The sequence below is a fragment of the Cebidichthys violaceus genome, unplaced genomic scaffold, assembly GCF_023349555.1.
Source record: "Cebidichthys violaceus isolate CVI_PGR_0920_01 unplaced genomic scaffold, fCebVio1.0.p SCAF_25, whole genome shotgun sequence".
Lineage (NCBI taxonomy): Eukaryota > Metazoa > Chordata > Actinopteri > Perciformes > Stichaeidae > Cebidichthys > Cebidichthys violaceus.
Window position 1 is genome coordinate 2,758,341 of NW_027176428.1, and position 19,906 is coordinate 2,778,246.

General features: G+C 38.5%; 1 protein-coding gene across 9 annotated transcripts in view; it reads right to left on the reverse strand.

The window, feature by feature from the left end:
• The window catches only part of slc2a9l2 (solute carrier family 2 member 9, like 2), a 97,533-nt gene extending 78,007 nt beyond the window's left edge, over positions 1-19,526 (reverse strand). Inside the window, exons 1-5 of one of the 9 annotated variants that reach the window (XM_068720603.1) lie at positions 19,499-19,526; positions 17,651-17,783; positions 16,487-16,629; positions 5,044-5,112; positions 870-968 (exon numbers count right to left, since the gene is read on the reverse strand). In XM_068720603.1, the coding sequence (XP_068576704.1) occupies positions 870-968; positions 5,044-5,112; positions 16,487-16,558 (240 nt within the window). In that variant the 5' untranslated portion in view covers positions 16,559-16,629; positions 17,651-17,783; positions 19,499-19,526. Of the gene's footprint in view, positions 1-869; positions 972-5,043; positions 5,698-8,480; positions 8,535-10,491; positions 10,778-11,810; positions 11,830-16,486; positions 16,630-17,650; positions 17,784-19,498 lie in introns of those variants that run through there. The other 8 variants (XM_068720602.1, XM_068720608.1, XM_068720609.1 and 5 more) reach the window with 8 other exon arrangements.
• Positions 19,527-19,906: the final 380 nt, after the last annotated feature.

Sequence of the window (19,906 nt, forward strand, 5' to 3'; positions counted from 1 at the left end):
CAGCAGATTCAGGTGATAATTCTCTGTAGTTTTATTGTTCATCCATCAACGAGCGACCCCTTTCACCTTGGTTTCACAGTCATTTTAAAAATAGCAATTATGTATTAAATTATATATTGCTGTCCATTTACCGAAAATGAGGCTCTACCTCATTCTGTGAAATCTCAATCTGTTTTCTACATTTCGGTAACTGCAGAGCTATAAAGTTTAAAATAATGTTTTTATAATGTTTTAATACTAATTAAATTACCTGTGGGACTTCTAATTACCACTAAAAAAACAACACAGCCGGACTAAAACAAAGGATAACCTCCAAAAATGCTGTTTGCCATTCTAATTTAGCTAAATACACATAATTGTCTTCCAGCCTGATGTCTTTCTTCCTTTATCTGACAGGAGGCCCTGTACTAACAGTCGTCTATGCAGTAAACAAATATTCTCTTTAATTACATTCCCTCTTCTCCATCCTGAGACTTAAGATAGGATCATTAAAAATGTTGTAATGAATCAAACCCTCAACGCAAAAATAATCTTTTTGAAGTGATTATGATGCAACTTTTGAGTACAAAATGTTAAAAGCACTGAGCTACATCATAGAATATGAACTGGATATCACTGATTGATCGTTCGGCCATTTAATCTAAACTGAATAGACCTTCTGGCTACACATTTTTGTATATTTTTTGTTTCAGAATAGGTCACTGGTTTCTGTTGAATGTGTCTTTAAAGACTGTGAGAAACTGAAACTGTGCATTTCTGGCTCTGATGCACTGTTGAACTGAATGTTTATTGATTTTCTAGCAGTGTTAACAAATGGAGAGAAATCAATGGTGCTTCTCTGCAAGCAGAACTGCAAAGGTTTGACTCACCAAAGCCGGAGCGTTGACCACAGAGAGGTTGTAGCCGTAAATGAAAGACGACCCCAGGGCACCGAAGAAGGCAGCGCTCAACAGACAGGCTGTGACTGGCTGCTAAAGAGAGAGCACACATAAAACACAGGTTCATTCTAAGCAAACAAACACCAACATATGGCAGTCACATTGTTGTTGATTAATGTCAAGGCCGGACCAAAACCGAGGGAATTCAATGGAGGACATTTCCTACAGGCCCGGGCATAGGGTGACATTTTTGTAGAGCAAGAACTGAACTAAATGGACAGTATGCTGTAGTTGTCATCCAAAATGAATGATATCACAGAGACATAGGTCTATTATTGGATTGTAAGGATGCTGTGAATATGTAGTGCAGGTACAAAAATGAATAGCAAGACTAAAAGTGTAAAGGCTCACAATAAGTTAATTAAAGTCCATCATACAAAAAAGCCGGACAGAACCAAAACCATGATGGAGATTTTGCTATACAGACACAAGAAGAAAAGTTACAATGTCAAGAAGTCAAAGCATGTAAACCCTTCAGAGGGATGACCTTGCTGAAATTTCATAGAACTGAACCAAATAGTTTATGAGATATGCTGTGTGCAAAGTTGACATTTAGGCCAGAAGAAGGTGCGGAGTATTTAGGAATAGGTTCATACTCTGGGGAGCATGAAAATGTTGCAAATTGCATGGCTATTTTTCCATTCAATTTTAATGTATCCTGTATACAGGTTGAAAATATGGCCTGATATGACAAATTAAAGGTTAAGAGGGGGCCAGAAACACTGGGAATCATCCTCTGTGGACAATGAATATTCATAATATATATAATTTATCTGATAAAGGCTCACCTTTCAAGTGATTTCTGATGTCATCTCTTTGAATTCAAAGTTAAGGCTTATTGATGAGCACAAGCTGTTATGAGCTAAAATGTAGTGAAGCAAACCAAAACAAGGTACGATTCATTCAAAGTTTCTCCCTGTCCACTTATTCAAATTTGTGATGCTGCAGCAATTTAAGTAATTAAATTCCATGTGTTAGAGAACTGAATTAGGCACTTTCAGCTATGAGCAGGCTCTGTACAGGGTTTAGATAGAATATGGCCTACGCAGTGTATATGTATAGCCTATAAACCCTGATTTCATCCGGTAAATTACTTCCTGAAAGGTCAAAGTAAAAGGAACCATCTGAGTAAAAGGACTGCATGTGACAGGTTGTGGCAATAAGGCCCAACAGAGCAAAAGCAAGAGCTAAATGGGAAGATGGAAAAACATGGCTGCTGTAAGTTATTTTAGCAGTGTGTGCTTATTTCAAACAGTGAGTGAACTTAGAAGCAACCCACCCAATAGTTAGCGCCTAGAGAGTTATACTACATACTACGGAGGAGGTATGCAAATCAATGTCGTTTCTGCCCATCTATCTTTATTCCATTAAAGCTCACTGATAAAGGTATGCCTGTAATATGCACTGATATGAGTCCTCCTTTCCATTTGCATATGTTGCCACTTAAAAAGGCATACACAACAGCATATCTTTCACCACACTGCTTTTGCATAATAACTGATTCCCTAGAGTTGTCTTGAAGTGTGATTTTACAGAATTCGAAAACAGCACGATGGTGTGCGTCGGGAGGTTAGACAAAACAAAAAATGCTGATGTGGAAATCTGAACACACCAATTGCTAAACCGAAAACACAGATTGGTAGATGGAGCGCCCGCTTAAGTCTTCTGTACAACTTCAGAGGTCGCACATAATAGACAGTCAGTCAGCTTGACCATAAATTAGATTCTGTATAATTCCTTTTTATTGCTATTATCCATATTGGATAACCTGGATCACCCTCTCCACCACCTACTGCAGGGACAGCGGAGCACTTTCTCTAACAGACTCATCCAGCTCCGCTGTCATAAGGACAGATACAGGAGATCATTCCTGCCCTCGGCTATAAGACTTTATAATAAATCACCTCTGACCAGATCATCATCCTTCAAATGATTAGCACAACGCTACACGGTTGTTGCTTGTTGATCCTTGCACTACTGTTCAGTTTGTTTAGTTTACCTAGTTGTTAATTTAATACCATTCTAATTCATTGTATATACTGTGCATTTTTTGCATTTTTTATTTTTTTTATTCTATTTTATCTTATTTTTATTATTCTGTTTGTTCAAATTCTATTTCTGCTCTGTTATTTTATTGTACTGTATATATTGTGCATTTCCATACGTAATATTTTATTTTACACTGTAAATTGCTGCTGCTACAAACTAATTTTAAGTTTCTATCTATCTATCTATCTATCTATCTATCTATCTACAATACTCACAGTATTATATAATCAAAGCCAGCCATACACTCAACAATTTGCGATTATATATTAAATTGTTATATTAAAGTTTATCAATCCATGCACATGCACTGCTTAACCATTGCGTTCATCCATGTCCTCAGTTTAGCAATTGTTTTGCAATCCCTGCACATATTTCCACATAATATGTTTTCTTCCACCATGTGACCCTTGAGGGGTTTTAGGAGAGGAAGTCACTTCCTTAACTTGGAAACCACAGAGAAAGGACTCTTCTCTTCTGTGGATATGACACTCAGTTCATCTCTGATAAGATTAGATTAATTGCCAGGGGTCAGGTTGCTCTGCAACTATAAATGGGTTATTACAGCTTGAACCACTTATGCATATTCTCACAATAATATGACTGTAATATGACTTATAATGATGCTGTGAATTATTTTCTTTTCCAGAAAAGGTAGACATTATCAATAAAAGCCACGTTTTGGGCGGCGCAGGTTGCAGGTTGCTTATGCAGACTCAGCCTAAGGCTGAACCGACACGTTGTGTGTGTGTGTGTGTGTGTGTGTGTGGGGGGGGGGGGGGGGGGGGGGATAAAGACCTGTTCACCATGGACCTCAACGGAGTCCAAGATAATGCTGAAATCCTGTTTCTGTAATTCAGAGAAGTGGTTGCAAATCATTGCATCCCACCACATGTCCGTTTGGCCAAGATACTGGGAAACTTTTTCAGGATGTCAGTTACCTTTTGCACTCTTACGTTTTGATAGTCTGTTTTACCGTTTAGTCGAAAAAACGAAAATACAGAAATACCATGGTTTTCATTTTAAACCAAAAACGGAAATGCACAATGTATTTCAGTTTTTGTTGTCTGAATTCAAAAACAAAAAAACTAGAGAACCAAAGTCAAATAGCGGTCCAAATTAGTTTTTTACAAATCCCTTTTTTGTTTTTGCAACAAAATAAATCGCATGTAGTCAATTACTGTTGCTAACACACTCCCATCGGCCCAGGATTATTTATTTATATTCATTCAAGTATTTTCATCCAATGTTACCCTGGTATGTCCCTCAGTCTGCACCCTCTTGCATCAACAACAGGTTAGCACTGAGAGCGAAAAACAGGCCTCGCTGCACTATAGCCTCGGCGGGTTGACTGGACTGGGAGATGTAAAAACTTAAAATCTGAGCGTGTGATGACTAAGATCTTTGGTTCTAGTGAAACCTCTAGATACAAGTAACCAGGGTCTAAAAGTGTAGCATAGGATGAGGCTTAGAAACTGAGGCTGATAAATAATGTCAATTTTTGACCGCGTTTCAGAGAGCAGGTTACAGGAAGTAGTTGTAACTCGGCAGTAAAACCAAGTAAAAGTAACTGGAAAAATATAACTCTATCTGTATTTTTTTGTATATATTCCATAGTAGGAACAATATTTTTCAATGTGAACATAACCAGATAATTTTACATATCAAATATAATGTTTTAAGATAACTAAAAACAAAACATAACATGTTCCTCATTTTTAAATTACTGAACATAAATTGATACTTTTTTGAAACGTGTCATTACTTCAATTTAATATCAATGTGATTTCAGCACAACTTCAAACAGTAGAGAGGGCCTCTGTTTCAGCAGCAGGTCAAAGTGCAGTTTAGTCACAAAAACCTCCTGCCCACGCCTTCATAAATAATTGAGGAATGTATGACATAACAGGCAAAAAAAACAACAGCCTTGGCCTACAGTGTGTTATCAGGGCAGGGCTGTCAATCTTTCCAATCTGTACAATTTCATACATCACAAAACATGTCATTATTCGGCAGCTGTAAAGCCATAAAGATATATCGGTGAGTTAATAAGACTAACCTGTTCAGAGGGCTTCCCAGAGTCGCTCCTCTTGTGGTCTGCTGTCTGCTCCTTCGGTGGTTTGTCCATCTCAACGTTTCAGCAACCTTAAATGAGAAGGTCATATTATATTACACATGGCTCATACAGAATACCCATAAGACGACATAACACGTTTCACAACAAAGAAGGGGAAGTGGAAGTAATTATAGAATGTACTGAGTGAAACATCTGCTGAAAAGGAAACGACAGTGCCTCATTATGCTGACGTATAGATACTGACACACGGTCCGTGTACGTTTTGATAGTCTGATTAATTTCAATTGTCTTTTATTGCCTCGTGATCAACACATGCTCACTCTTCCTTGTAGGTATGTTTAGTTCTTAAATGACACAAATATAACAAGTAAATGCATGATGTATACAACCAGGTTTCAAATTAACCATAAACATCAAATATAAGATGAAATAATCAGCATTAAATACATCTGTATCAATAACCTAGATAATGACTAAAGACACAGGTAAATATGAAATGTAAATCTTGGGTTTAAATGCACGTATGCTGCCATCTAAACACTTACTTTGCGTCTCCTTACATAGGCTACGCTCTGCGTTCACTAAAGCAACAGCACAATACAGTGGGAAAATATATCACTGCCAACAGCAACAACTCTGTGAACACAAAAATGACTTTAATTAAACTATTACGAACTGTATTGAATCAAACAATGTACCGATTAATCAAAAACTTGATTATTGCTGAGAACACGGATAAATAAATATTAAACTGCATGTAGTCAACTACTGTTTTTCTTTTTATTCAGACAACAAAAACAGAGAAACGGACGTTTTTGGTTTAAAACGGAAAATGAAAGAATGGTAAAACAGACTATCAAAACGTACATTGGCCATAGCCACGAGATAAATGCAACAAAGTCAAATGAGTTTTCCAACATGCAAAAAAGGTTGCCATATATAAAAAATGAACACCAGAACCTTAGGTGACACTTTGATGCATTGGATTTGTATCTAATGTATTTGTACTGCATCACAGTGAACAATTCAACTATGACGGCCAAGTGCAATATATAGCAAATAAAAAGCCAGAGTCTGCCATCTAGTGGTTATATGAAAAGTAACACTCAGAGCTACTGAACAGCCGACATCAAATAAAAATGCCTTAGGTATAGGTTGTACCAGACACATTATTCTGATTGTACTATTTTTAACTGTTTCTTTCACGTCATGTTTTGCACGTTTTCTACGTTTTGTCTTTTCTGTGGAACCCAGGAAGATTAGCGGCCGCTAAGGCGTCAGCTAATGGGGATCCAGTTAATAAACTAAACTAAACAGTTGGTGCAAGACATTGGACTGTGGGGTGTATGTCAAGCTAGAAGTACATCGTGCTTTGTGGTGAAATAAAAAGCACATATATTTTTCACCTTCTTAACATAAAGACATCAGAGCATTTTACACGTAACTGATAGGAGTCGGTGACCTGTGGTACTGCTGATTTCCTCTCCGACCGCACAGTTAATAACATACTTAATAGCATTCGGTCAGCTTCCAGAATATAAATGAGTCCCTTACTGGCTGACTAGAATGACAATCTGCAGGCCTCTGCATCCTGAGATGGAGGATTAAAAGCCACAGCTGTGGATTGAATTCATAAGATGACTAAAGACCTTCCCTTACTATAACTGTTCGACCAAACCACTGCTTTGATGTGTGACGTTTTTGCAGCCTAAATTGCTGTAAAGCTAAATGAGTCAACAGTTTCAGTGCATTGAGAACACGTACAAAACAAATCACCTGAACAGTTTGAGGCTCCACCATAGACACATTTAATAAAGTTGAGCATGAAAGCTTATCCTCAACTTTGAAAGTAGTTTGACCAAAAAAAGAGCTCACGGTTGTATTACTACAAGCAGAACTTTCTGTGTGGTGACAACTGAGCAAACCATAAGATGCAGTTAAAAGCAATATACTTTACCACACACATTGGGTACAATAACATTCATATACTGTAACTACTTGATGAGACATGAGACACAATGCATTATTAGCCGGACAGTTTGGTTGTGCATTAAAAGCCAATTTCACCTTCTGTAGAGTGGATGTATAGTGTGACTGTATTTGCAATCACCGCTTAAAGCAGATCAAAATAAGCTCATTAAGTGCTTCAGAAAAGTCAACCATCTTGCTGTTTGTCCAACATGCAGAGGACATAAGGTTCATTTGGTTATCAGGAACTGCTGGCATTGACTTTATAACTCCCTCTCATCTCTGTGATCATGACCCGATGTTACTTCTCAGAGTCCCTGACCTAACATATAGCGGCTGGAGCAGAGTAACCATATTGAAAGTTCTTCATTTCTCACAATAAAGACTCTTTACAATGTTTTGCTAGGTTAGTCTCAACAGGTTATTGGTTTATGACTTTCTTCCTCTGTGCAGACCCTCGTGTCATCTCATTTATTATGGTCAAAGAACATTCTATTGACTTCCAACCTCAATTAAGCAGCAAACAAAGCCAAAAAATCTTTATGTAAGGAAGTCTTCCTACATGATATATATATATATATATGACAACAGTGAGTGTAAGATGTTGTGCTCTTAAATAACGCAGAGCTGTAGGTGAGTTGCTTTTTTCACATCCTTAAAGAAATAATCTATCTTTTAAAGGATGGCTTTGAACATATTTTAGCTTGCTCCAAAGGGAGAACAGCTTGGAGTCACAGCAAAAAAAAAGTCACAGTGTAAACCTATGATTTACACGTAGAGAAAAGGTTCACTCCACCACCGGAGCTCAAAAGACATGACTGTAAACTGTCAAACTGATTAACAGCTCTATCAATACAAGAACTAACTGGACAACAACTACATCCAAGTCATTAATGCTGTCTGATGCATACGGTTTCTTGGATTATTAAATGCAAATGTCATGTAAATACGGCAGCAATGGACCTATAATCTGATGTTAATCAGTTGAGAAGTCCGCAATAATGAATCTGAAAGTCAATAAATAATAATATTGAATTATTGCCAGCTTTACAACATGGCAAATATTCCATAATGGGCAGCAGATGGTTGTTGGTATTGATCATGTTGTTTTACTCAAAGATATACAGTACTGTAATCACAGTTTGTTTACCACCATGCTACCTAACACACAAAATATGTATGTATAAAATATAACAAGCTGTTTGAAATAATCTTTATCAGCCAATTACTTTCAAGAGCCTTCAAATACAAAAGAATACAATGTAGCAATGTATAAGAAAAAAACTGTCTAAATAAGTGTCAGCCCATTTCACAGCTCCTACAGTTCTGTGGGTAATATCGAAGAGAAATTGTTTTGTTCAATACTAACAGACCATGACATTGAGGATAACAGTAAAAATAAACACATTTTCCCCAGACTGAGTAAGAGGTATCACCACGGGAATACTTACTCACCCTCAGGTTGTGTATCCAGTGCGTTCGGGAAGACTACTGAGCCATCATTACTGAGACATGACAGTTTGTCAGACACTGACAAATGATTAACTTGGATAAGCCCCTCCCATTCTCTCTTTCTTATAAAATGCGTAGGTTGGCTATGATACTGGGAAGGGAAACATTAACTACATGTTTGTTCTAATGCTAGACTGCCTGTTACCTGCCTTCTCAAATCTACCCCCACTTTGAAAGGTCTCCGTCCCAGGGACAAAAATATGATGTTACTTCATGTTAGTGTTAAACCCATGGTCTCAACACTGCATAGACGTGTTGGCTGGATGCCTGAGGAGTGTTATTTTCACGGTTAACTGTTATTTTCCACTGGCCTGCATACAGATTGTGGCAGATTGAAGGGATTTGTGTGGTGGCCTGCTGTAGTCATATGGGAATGTCTCACCAGAACAGGGGAGGTAGCAGAGGACTCATTATGTAATGGGTCTGCCAGTCAGTTTAACTGGGGATCTGGCTGTATTGTAGCTGGTGGGTTGTCAGGTAGCAAGTCATGAGGTTTGGCTGGCAGTTGGAGTGTCAGCCGTGGCAGTACAAGGAAGGACTTTAAGCTCTGTCATGTTGATATTTTTCTCCAGCCCAGCTATGTTCCTTGGTCGGATTTTGTAAACTCTTTCTTTGTCATGCAAAGAGTACAGAATCTCATAGTTTGGTCCCAAACATCCTGGATTTTATTGCATCCAAGTAAATGGTTTCTTCGGAAGACAAAGGTTCCTGGTGCCAATATTTTTACATTTGGGGTCAGTTTCCTTTTCTTTCGTTCAGCTGCCAATCTTAGCTGATCCGAAGCTGATCTGAAAAAATGGCTTGGCTTTTTGCCCAAACAATGCTTCCTGGAGTGCTTGTAAATCTGCCTTTTCCTGCATTAAGAGAGCTTGAATCGCCAAATTCCTGAGGTGGAATCTGTGGCCCATGCTTTTGTTCCCGGATCATATTGTGTACTTGGATGCCAGGGGTTACTGAAGATATTGAGTCATTTGTGGGTTGCAGAGACAGTGCATCTGCATTCCTATTTGTAGCGCCTGGACGATATTTGACCTCAAAGTCAAATGCAGCCAGCACTGTTCCACAACTTAGATCTCTCTCTCCTTGACTGAGCACTCCTGCATATTTCTTCAATAGTGCCTTCCCTTGCTGCTTTTTTTTCTGATAGCAGGGTAGGACATGAGGCACTAGAGAGATTATAAATTAAGCTACTGTCAGCAGTAATGGATTGCACCACAGCCACCTGACTTCCACCCTTATCTTCCAAAGTAACGGAACACAGAGGAGACTTTGTCTGAACCACATGCAGTGCACCCAGTTGGTTGTTAAATTTGAGCCATGCATCCTGTAACAATACGTATACAGGTAAACCTTATTATGTATTATTTTTAATTCTATTTCATTTTAACACAAAAGTGAGTGACATCGTTTTTCTCCCTTTTACTGCACTTAGTGACATTGTGCAGTATTAAAAATAATGATGCGCACACTGCTTGACTGGGTAATGGGAAGAAGGAAATCCCTTTCAAACAGAGCAGCTGTAGAGTTGGAAACATTATTCTTATGCCACTGACTGGGGAGAAGACTTTTCTTCTAGAAACTTTTCATCATAACATATTGGATATTGTAAAATCATTACAACTGCAGCTCTGTATGATCACAATGTGGACACTACTGTTGAGTCAATGTTAAAAAATACTACGAAGAAATTCAAACTCTTAACAAAAAACAAAATGTGCTTGCTAAACAATGGTAAACAATGTTTAGTGACATTGAGAACTCTTCATCAGTGTGCAAGTTAACACTGCAGTCAGACATGAGGACATTAGCTGGATCAAGGGTCGTTGTCAATAGGTAATAGTAAAGCAATCGTGGTACCTTGAACAGTGTTAACATAATGTCACAGAGCCCAAGTTGAAATTGTAAAGATTGAAATCCTAATGTAAAGATACCATAAGAAGTTTCTCCTACCATAAGAACCATAAGTACAATAGAGAGTGCTCTTCCAGCATATCCATGCTCCATTGTTGTGCAGTATTCCTTGCAGCATTCCTCCACCACAATCAACGCAACTGGCCAAAGTCTAGGAAAGACGTCCCCAGATCAGGTGGTATTTAAATTAGAGCAACAACAGAAAATTGCTGCTCTATCAGCTGTTGAGACATGCATACCCTGCTGGAGCTTTCTCATAGTAGCATTGAATGCTAATTTCCTGATAAACGGAGCGACAACGGCACTCTAGACGAAGAAGAAAAAGTTTCTGCTGCTAGTGGAGCTATTGCAGAGATTGGTCTCCACTCCAAAAAAAAAAAAAAAAAAGACCCTCTCCTCAGGCAGCTTTTTCACTGATCAATGGCTGCTTTATTCTCCCTTGGCTTCACATGAATTATATAGTTGAATCTACTGCCTGGCAGCTATCACTATTACAAACATGTGAGCCACATTTCTGCAGCACAGGGCTCGAGGATTGAGCAACGGAAAAAGGTTAGGGACAGTAATCGCCATGGGAAAAAAATATGGGCAAATAATGAAACTCAGGCTTGTAGGCAAACACCCCTTTGGGACATCTTTTCTCTCTTTACTCCCCTGAAGTCTTGGTAACAGAAGTATTAGCTTTCCCAGGGTGTAAATGGACCTTTCAGTGCAGAGTGTGCCGAACCATTGAGAGTAGTTGAGATCTTGTTTTTGTCTTATATTTACATTTCAATTTCACCTATACATTTTTGTAAAAAGTTTATGCAACATATGATCCTGTATGCTCTATTTTTCCACAGCAATTTCACAAAATCTGCCCAAAGATTACATTCTTTCATTTACATCTACTGTATCTTATACCTCTCTGTACAATTGTGCACAGCTACAGACTACTGAATACTACCTATATTGTGCGGCATTGCATATTCATAGGCCACTGTCATGTTATGCAACACGGTCAATATTAAGTGTTACTGTCCTTGCGTCATGTGTCCTAAATAAGTTGGCAGTTAGACTCACGCTATTGATTCTGTCAACATTGCAAAGATCTTCCTACAGCGCTTGTGCTAGATTTGTTTTATCTCAAAGACCACTTTTTTCTGCTGGGGTACTTGAAACTGATGTCAGCAGCTGTGTTAAACATTGACTTTCCTACTATGTCAGTGACTATGTTAGTCACCCACAGAGAACCGTTCATACTTCTGCGAATCTGTACAAACCACTTATTATGAATGAGTGGGAAAAAAAATTAAAAGATCACAGTTAATAGCAGGATCATTTATTCCATAAATAGCAATTAGAGAAAAATAACTCACCAACCACTCTCAAGACTTTCGCCGTCCAAAATCAGGATATTCTTGTGAATCCCACAACAAAAGTAACTGCAGGCACATAATTAAAAAAAACACCATTATCACATGAGAACTAGCTGGTTAACTTAATTTACTGTGGCTGGACATGAACCAACAGTGTAAGAGCCACAGTGTAGAGTGCTGCTAAAGGAGGCAACCTTTTGCTTCTGACCAGTCAACCATCCTTGTGCTTTCCCTGGTGAAGTTAATTAATACGTTTAAGTTTGCATGTGTCACTGTTGTCATGTGAAATCTCTGTATGTGTAGTTTGGTCATTTTCACGTAACCATCAATTAAACCCTTTACACATGTACATGCTCTTTTATAACCTAAGAAATATTGTAATAATAGAGAAATATTAGACTTTTGAAACCCTGTCATATCTTTTTGAGATGAACTCAAAAATGCATGGTGTTCAAACTGGATCAGTGTTCATTTTCTTAACTTTCAAAGTGAACTTTAGTGGACACATTATTTATCTCATAACAGTTTAACAAAAACCCTAAATGCTACTTACAATCCATTTACATTCACGATCTACATGAGTGTGCATGCTCCTCATACCTTTTGAGATTTCCTTACAGGTTGCTCTGACAAACCCAGTCAAGCTATTCCATTCCAAAACAAATGATGGTGGGTTTCAGGCAAATTATCTACCGCTTTCTCCAATCACTGGATGGAAGCGTATATGCTGTGCAGTTAGCCAATCAGCAGTTTATTGTTTGACCCACTAAACAGTGGTGGTCGGAGCGGGAGCAATAGGTAACCTTTATCCGTTTCTTCACGGTAGCAAACTGTGCATAAATATTGTGAGAGAAATATGGCCCCTCTTACTATTTTTTCATTTAACTGTTTCCCAGATATTTTATGAACCCCGCTTTTCCCTGGAGCCGCAGGATTGGAAAGAAAGTGGATGATACAAGCAAGTCACTTTTCAATCTCAAGAACCAGGAGGGAAACAGCTCGTGTTAACTGTGATTTCTGTTGAGCAGCTTGTATGTTTTAGACAATGATACTATAGGCTATAATTAACACAGGAAATATACAAACATCACCATAACCCTATAATGGGATATTAAAACAGATATTCCATATCAAAGCAACTAGACACAACGAAAGCTCTCAGCTGGAAAAACGCTGTGCCTCTCAAGGGCTCTCAGCTGTGTGGTTATTTTACGTTGTCAACGGGCAAAAAAAACCCTTTGGTGGACACACAACTTTGTGCAAAAGTGTGACAAATTTCAAATGTTGAAATCCATAAATTGTTGAGATTACCAGTGGCATCATTAAACTTGCATGTTTAAATATTTATATTGTATATATGTTTTATGATTTCTCAGTTTTTCTATGGTCACATTAATAATGATGGACTAATTAATTAACAGTAATCAGTGAACATAGATAGGTAGTCCCCTAAATATGTAGCCTATAAAATGCATATTATGCATTATTTTAAGTTAAACAGAGCAAATGTATAATTCTGCAAGATTATATCAAAAAAGCTGTGCTCCCAGTAGACCACACAACACCAAAAACACTAAAAATCTGTGCAATAGAAACACATTGTGCAATAAAAATACTCTGTATATATAATATTTTAGTTATACTTACTGTGGATTTTGAACTTTTGTACTTTTTTACTTAGTTGATATTCTTACTGTCTATTACTTATTTATATTACTTGTTGCTCTTGTTTTTTACTCTGTATCTTGTGTGCACTGTCGACTTTGCTGCTGTGATCTTGTGAATTTCCCCACTGCGGGACTAATAAAGGATTATCTTATCTTATCTATCAATTTCAACTTTAGCTGCTCCATATGATCACCAATGACGGAACTTGAGTTGATGAATCAAAAATCTAAAACCTGGCCTTTACTGGCAACAACATCCCGCTCTATTACACCATGTGCCCACACATAGGGTCAAAGGTCAATGAATGAATGGAAGATAATTGTTTTCTTGATGGAACTATGATAACTGATCCAAAATTGAGAAAACATTATTTGCATAAACAGGCTCAACAACCACAAACAAGAGGTTACAACGGTGACGTGCGGTGAGGTTCGTGGCTGGTGAGGCACTGACACTACATAAGTCAGATTTAAAAATATATGAACCCAATAGAGTAGCTTAAATCACCATTCAATTGGCAGCTTGCACATTGACTACTGGTTGTTTTTCATATTTCATATCAGCATTCTTTACACACACACATAGGTAAGGTACATATTTGATTCCACCGGGAGCGTTTCAGAAGCGGAGCGCTCGCGAGCGCCACCCGTGAAAATCGCGAGATACCGCGATAATCTGCGTAACAACCAGGATGTATAAAGACATAAACACATAAAAGGTTACTTTACCTGTCCGACGTTGAATTGCTGTTGATTTGTTCATATTTCCTTGTTTTTGGAGACATTTTTAAGCTTGGATATATAATCTTACATGTTTGTGGTCAAAGCAAAATATAAGAAGAAGAAGAGAAGTGTAGAAGAAGCGCAACGACAGAACAAGCATAAACCCGACCTGTGGACTCTCGCTCGCCCTCTTCTTTGAGGCAGAGTAGTGTTTGCCTCCCTCTGTGCTTTTTCACTGCGGTTTAATGTCAGATCAGCAACACTAAATATGTTCTACACAGAAGTGAAATACATTACCTATTATATGTAAAGAAAGGACATATAATAAAAGTGTCTACAAATATTACAGTGGTGACAAACAATGAGAAGCAAAAGACACGCGCTCAACCCAGTTAGTGAGGGATTCATAATCTGAGGTGAGGCTCAGCTCGTCGCTGCCTCACCTTGCTGTCTCCTCTGTTTGGACAGGACATGCGCTTATTCAGCGATTTTGATTATAGAAATGCTTGAAATGATTGGAATCATACAGGAATTACATTTATAGCACAGATCAGTAGAGAAATATTAATATTTATTTTATTTTAGCATTATTTGGTTTTTACTTTTCATGATGACAGGTGAGGCAGAGCCTCCCCTGACCGCACACCCCTGGGTTACAAGCCAACCATGGCTGCCTTAAGAAAACCACAATTCCACTGACAACATGAGGTGGGGACACAACAATTTCCATTAGTATTAATTATATGTTTTATATCTTCTGACCAATTTTAGATTGCAATACCTGCCTGGAGACAGTATAAAACATTAGCACTGACCAGAGAGAACACCTTCTGATCAACAACCAACCTGCATTTAATGTTTCATATAAAAAGTCATAAATATGGAACTATATGGACTGTGTCCTGCCAACAAGAAGCTTCCATGACATCGTAATGGGAGCAGATCTATATATTAATGTAAAAAAAGAAAGTGTGCCATACTGATGTGACTGCTTCGACTACTTCAAAAGTAGCACAGGTCAGGAACAAGCTGATGAAATAAACGTGAGGCTTCACAATAACTACATACCTTGTAAGTACTTGTACTACTGTATGTCAATAAAGCAAACAGAAACTGATGTGTATGCAAAATATAATTTACCTTAATTGATATGTTATGCTGCGCTTACATATGTTAAGTAATAGGAAGAGTGCTCTGATCTTGATCTTCTCTTGACCTCCTCTGTCTCCCATAGACTTAAATACACATGCTAAAAAAATAATCATAAGCCGTAGATCAAGCCTTGAAAAGGCCTATGCTTTTATATTAATCATTACATTACATTACGGTCATTTAGCAGACGCTTTTATCCAAAGCGACTTACAATTCAGTCTCTATCTACACACCGTAGACGCAGCTACGGGAGCAATTTTGGGGGTTAAGTGTCTTGCTCAAGGACACATTGACATGAGACTAGTAGAGCAGGATTCTGATTGATTCTGTGAGGAATATAAGTTTAGAATTATATCAGTATGATTAAAAGCACACCTAAAGAAAGTATAAAATATCACATGTCACATAATATTCACTTAGGGAATGTATAATAGGTTTACAGTATATTCACTTGTAAAGGATAGTATAAGTGTAGCATATATTACTTAAAAAAGTGCTAAACCACACAATCTTAATCAATTGAATGTATTAGACTAGAAGTATAGTAATTGACTGTTTAGAGTAGAGAGGGCAAGGAGAGGAAAGGCGAGAGTTTCAGAGTTTTTCATGACCATATATGGAGATGAGATGAGTCGGAGTGGAATCGGCGCCGCGGGAGACAGGACGGTGGTCAAGAGGGGGGTCGGATGGACGGAGCTTTTACGAGGAGGCAGACCAACGGACATTACCAGGAGCATCACTTAGACCAATAGAGAGCATTGTCTGAGGCCAGGAGGAGACAATTGAATTTTAGCCAGTCACTGAAGCTGATACTAGATTTTGAAAGTAAACCACTGACTTTCGGGTATAAAAGCATTATTCGGAGTGAAACTATTAAGTTCTTGGCGATCTTCTTTTACTGTAAACTGGCATTTGTCGGCCAGTTGGGGGGGGGGAGTGTTTGAACTCGGTTTCGCGATTCCTTACTGTCGACAGTGTAATTCAGTTTGTAAATGTCTTTTAGCATTTGTGAATTATTAAATACTTTTTCATTTGTTCTTATCTTCGTTTTGTAGTCATACAAATGTCATCTTGGGTTACTGACTCTAAGAATAGTGTGCCTTTATACATTCACTGAGCATGCTTGAGGTTTACCAAATTGCTTCCACGCTGTTCTGCCGGTTCTGCCTCTGGTTCCGGCCTTTCTGACCCGTCAACTTCGGCCATCCTGTGCCGTCTAAGGTGCCCTGCAGCTTCAGCCTGTGACGCACCAACGTGCTGAAGAGTTGTTCCAGCAACTATTGAGAAAAAGAGACATCAAAAGAAAGGCATTTTGAAACTGGCAAATGCATGCCACATTTGTCCCTGCAGCGACAAAGGCAGTTGATAAGATAATTCAACATCCCGCTGAGAGAAAGAGAGACAAATGGAGACAAAGGAAAATGCTTTAAATCAGGTCCGAAGATACCAGAGAAAGCCGCACAAACCACAGCGAGAGATGAAAGAGTACCATCAAAACCAACATGTGGTCAAGATGCCTAAAAAGGCCTAAACAAATTTGATGTTAGTCAATAAAGTAATGTTAGGTAATAATAGGAGCAGAGAGGAAAACTCTTAAGGAAATATGTGCCCATTTGAGATTTTTTTTTTGTGTTAGAATTCAAAAAAGCTTTTTGAAAAGACATTTCACCAAGTAGTCCCACATTGTAAATTCTCATCAGTAACTTTAACATAACTTAAGTTTTGGCTGTCTGTTAGTTCATTTGTGTGTCTCTTTTGCTCCTAGTAGTCAAAAGTGTCCCACTGAAACCCATTCAAATCATACATTTTGATGAAAAGCAAATTCTATCATTAACACATGCAGTCAAATGGGTTGGACAGGTTTCTTGGTTCTCCTCTTTGGGCACCCTGTCATTTAATTGTTGGTGTGCAGTGAGTAGATTATGATCCTAATAAAAGCACCCTACATCAGCTGTTGTCAGTTTATCTGCACATCCAAGTTTTGGCTTAAAATGCCTTTGAAGACGTTAACATCCCTGAGTGGAGTGTGGTTACTTAGCAACAACAAAGTGGTTTTGTGGCATCACAAATCAAAAGAGAGTTGACAAACTGTGTTTCTTAACATACAAAGTCTTATCTACATCCTACTTATAATGTTGGCAATAATGTACACTAAACAGTATTTTTTTACACATGGGTTGAAATGTACAGTAGTCTTTTCTTTTTCTCCCTCAAACGTGTGTTTTGTTTTTCCTCTTTAGATTATCAGCACATGTATAACCACATACACAAAATCAATGGGAGACCATGTCAAAATACCTGAAGTTTGCACCAGGAGAGGACGGATGGGGGAGGCAAGCGATACAGAAGTAGCTGCCAGTCTGTAGCTTCTCTCCTCAGGCTGTGAGACTCCTCAACTCCTCCTCCACACTCAATCAGAAAAACTGCTGCACTACAGACAGATACCACACCAACACCAATTTGGAAATCTTTGAAAAAACGTTGTTCCATCTCTGAAGGATAAATTATAACCCCTGCTTTCCCTCACATTTATTCAGGAAGAAGGTGACATAATCTCTTTTTCCGGGGAGTCACATCACACTCATGCTTTAAATCTGAGTAATTTAGAGGTATTTATTTTTGTGTATAGGAATAATGATACTGCACGTTATCTATACTTGAACAATTCAGTCAGTATTGTCATTTGTTGATCCAGTTGCCAACTAGGTTATAATATACTTGAATACACCTTGTGTGAAGTGCAGAATGTAAAAGAAACGTCTGTAGTTTCATCTATAATTTATGTAATATTGAACAGTAAGACATTAAAACAACGAATGTTGATTCGCTTTGCAAAATCAACACTTTATTCAACGGTTATGGAGTTAGCGAGTTAGCATTTTTGCACTTCCGGTTCCCTTTGTCTCAAAGTCAGTTGTTTTTTGGTTTGATTCCTAAAATAGGGTCTGTGGTTTAACACACGCTTAAGATATTTTAACAGTTTGTTCAACAATATAAAATATACAAGTTGCCCCTCTCGTGGATTTTGAAGCTTTTAAATGTCTTAAAAGGGCCTTTGCTAAAAAGTAGTTAAAAGGGACAACCAACTGTCATTCTGACTAATCTGCCTTCTGGTTGTAAACTTATACTCATGTGACCGTGGTGTGGTTCTTTTATAGCCCAATGTCAACTTTTGACTCACGGCAATTGCAGTTGGTGTTTTGCCTGGACTCAATTGAGACCATATAAAGATTAAGATAAAATAAAATAAGCAAAATACTTTTCAATAATCTGGACAGTTTACAGTAGATTGAAAAGATGATATGGCTACCTGGATGACAGGACACTACTATTTTCTAACATAATGGCCAACATTGTCAGTGAGTCAGGGATCTTCGAAGCTTTGTGGACTGCCCTTCTCACGCACCCAGAGGACCCCTACTCGTATGTTCAGTGTACTGCAGAGACCTCAGGTGATCCAGTCACAATGGAATTCCGTTGAAACCAACCAGCCGATCCTCTGATTGAAGGAGCCGCTCTACCAGTGTATCAAGGGCTTTTATTGTGAAACTAAAAAGTGCAGCTGTTTTGAAATGCTGTTCACAATATAGGAGTAATAAAGATTTTGCTTTTATTTGTATTACCTTCATAAAGCAACCCTCTGCTACACATGCTGTTGTGGATCACCTCGCTTGAGTAACAACCACACACACGTCAGTTGAATAGGCAGTCTTTCAATGTAGCCCCTGGACACGTACATGCTGCTTAAACCAATCTGGCCCTAGCGCCCCCACCAGCGGGGGAAACGCATGCATCCAAAAATGAATCCACTCATAACGTGCACTCATCAGTGACGAATATAATGACGCATACCTGCTCAAACTGCAGCTCCTGCGCTACAAAGTCATCTCAGCTGTTTGTACACACTCCAAACACAACTCAGACAAAGCTACGTATAATACCAAGTAACACAACGCTAGCTCAGGAGATCGCTAGCGACCAGATGGTCGCACCCATTTTGTCACATTCCACTACTACACAGCCTCGCAGTTTTACTTACAAAACAAAGCCATCATCATAATCCGCATAATCGATCACATCATAAACCAGCTCCTTACTTTGAGATGTTCTGCAGCTAAAAAAAAGAAGTAATCCGTTCATGTTTACCATCTATCTGCGGAGCTCATCCGTCTCTGTCTGGATTCAAAGCTGGCGCTGCCATCGTGTGCCTGCTAGCGGAAAGGGCAGGGTTATAAGTCTCAGCAGATTGGATTTGAGAAATTTGACACTCGGGTAGTTTTTATTTTCTGATTGGCTCACGGATTCTGTCATTCAAAGTCACGTTAGGTTGTTTCAACAGAGCAGGCTGTGACGTTCATTGGATCAAATCGGCCCTTCACACAGGCTGAAAGGCCCTGGAGGATAAAAAAAACTGGAATTCAGACGATAAAATCCCATGGATGACAAACATTAACAGTCTCAGAGAGGATCTAGGCTCTCAAAATGATGCATGTAGATAGATTGAACACTATTAGTGATAAAAGAATTACATTTTGGTTGACCTCGTTTGACCTC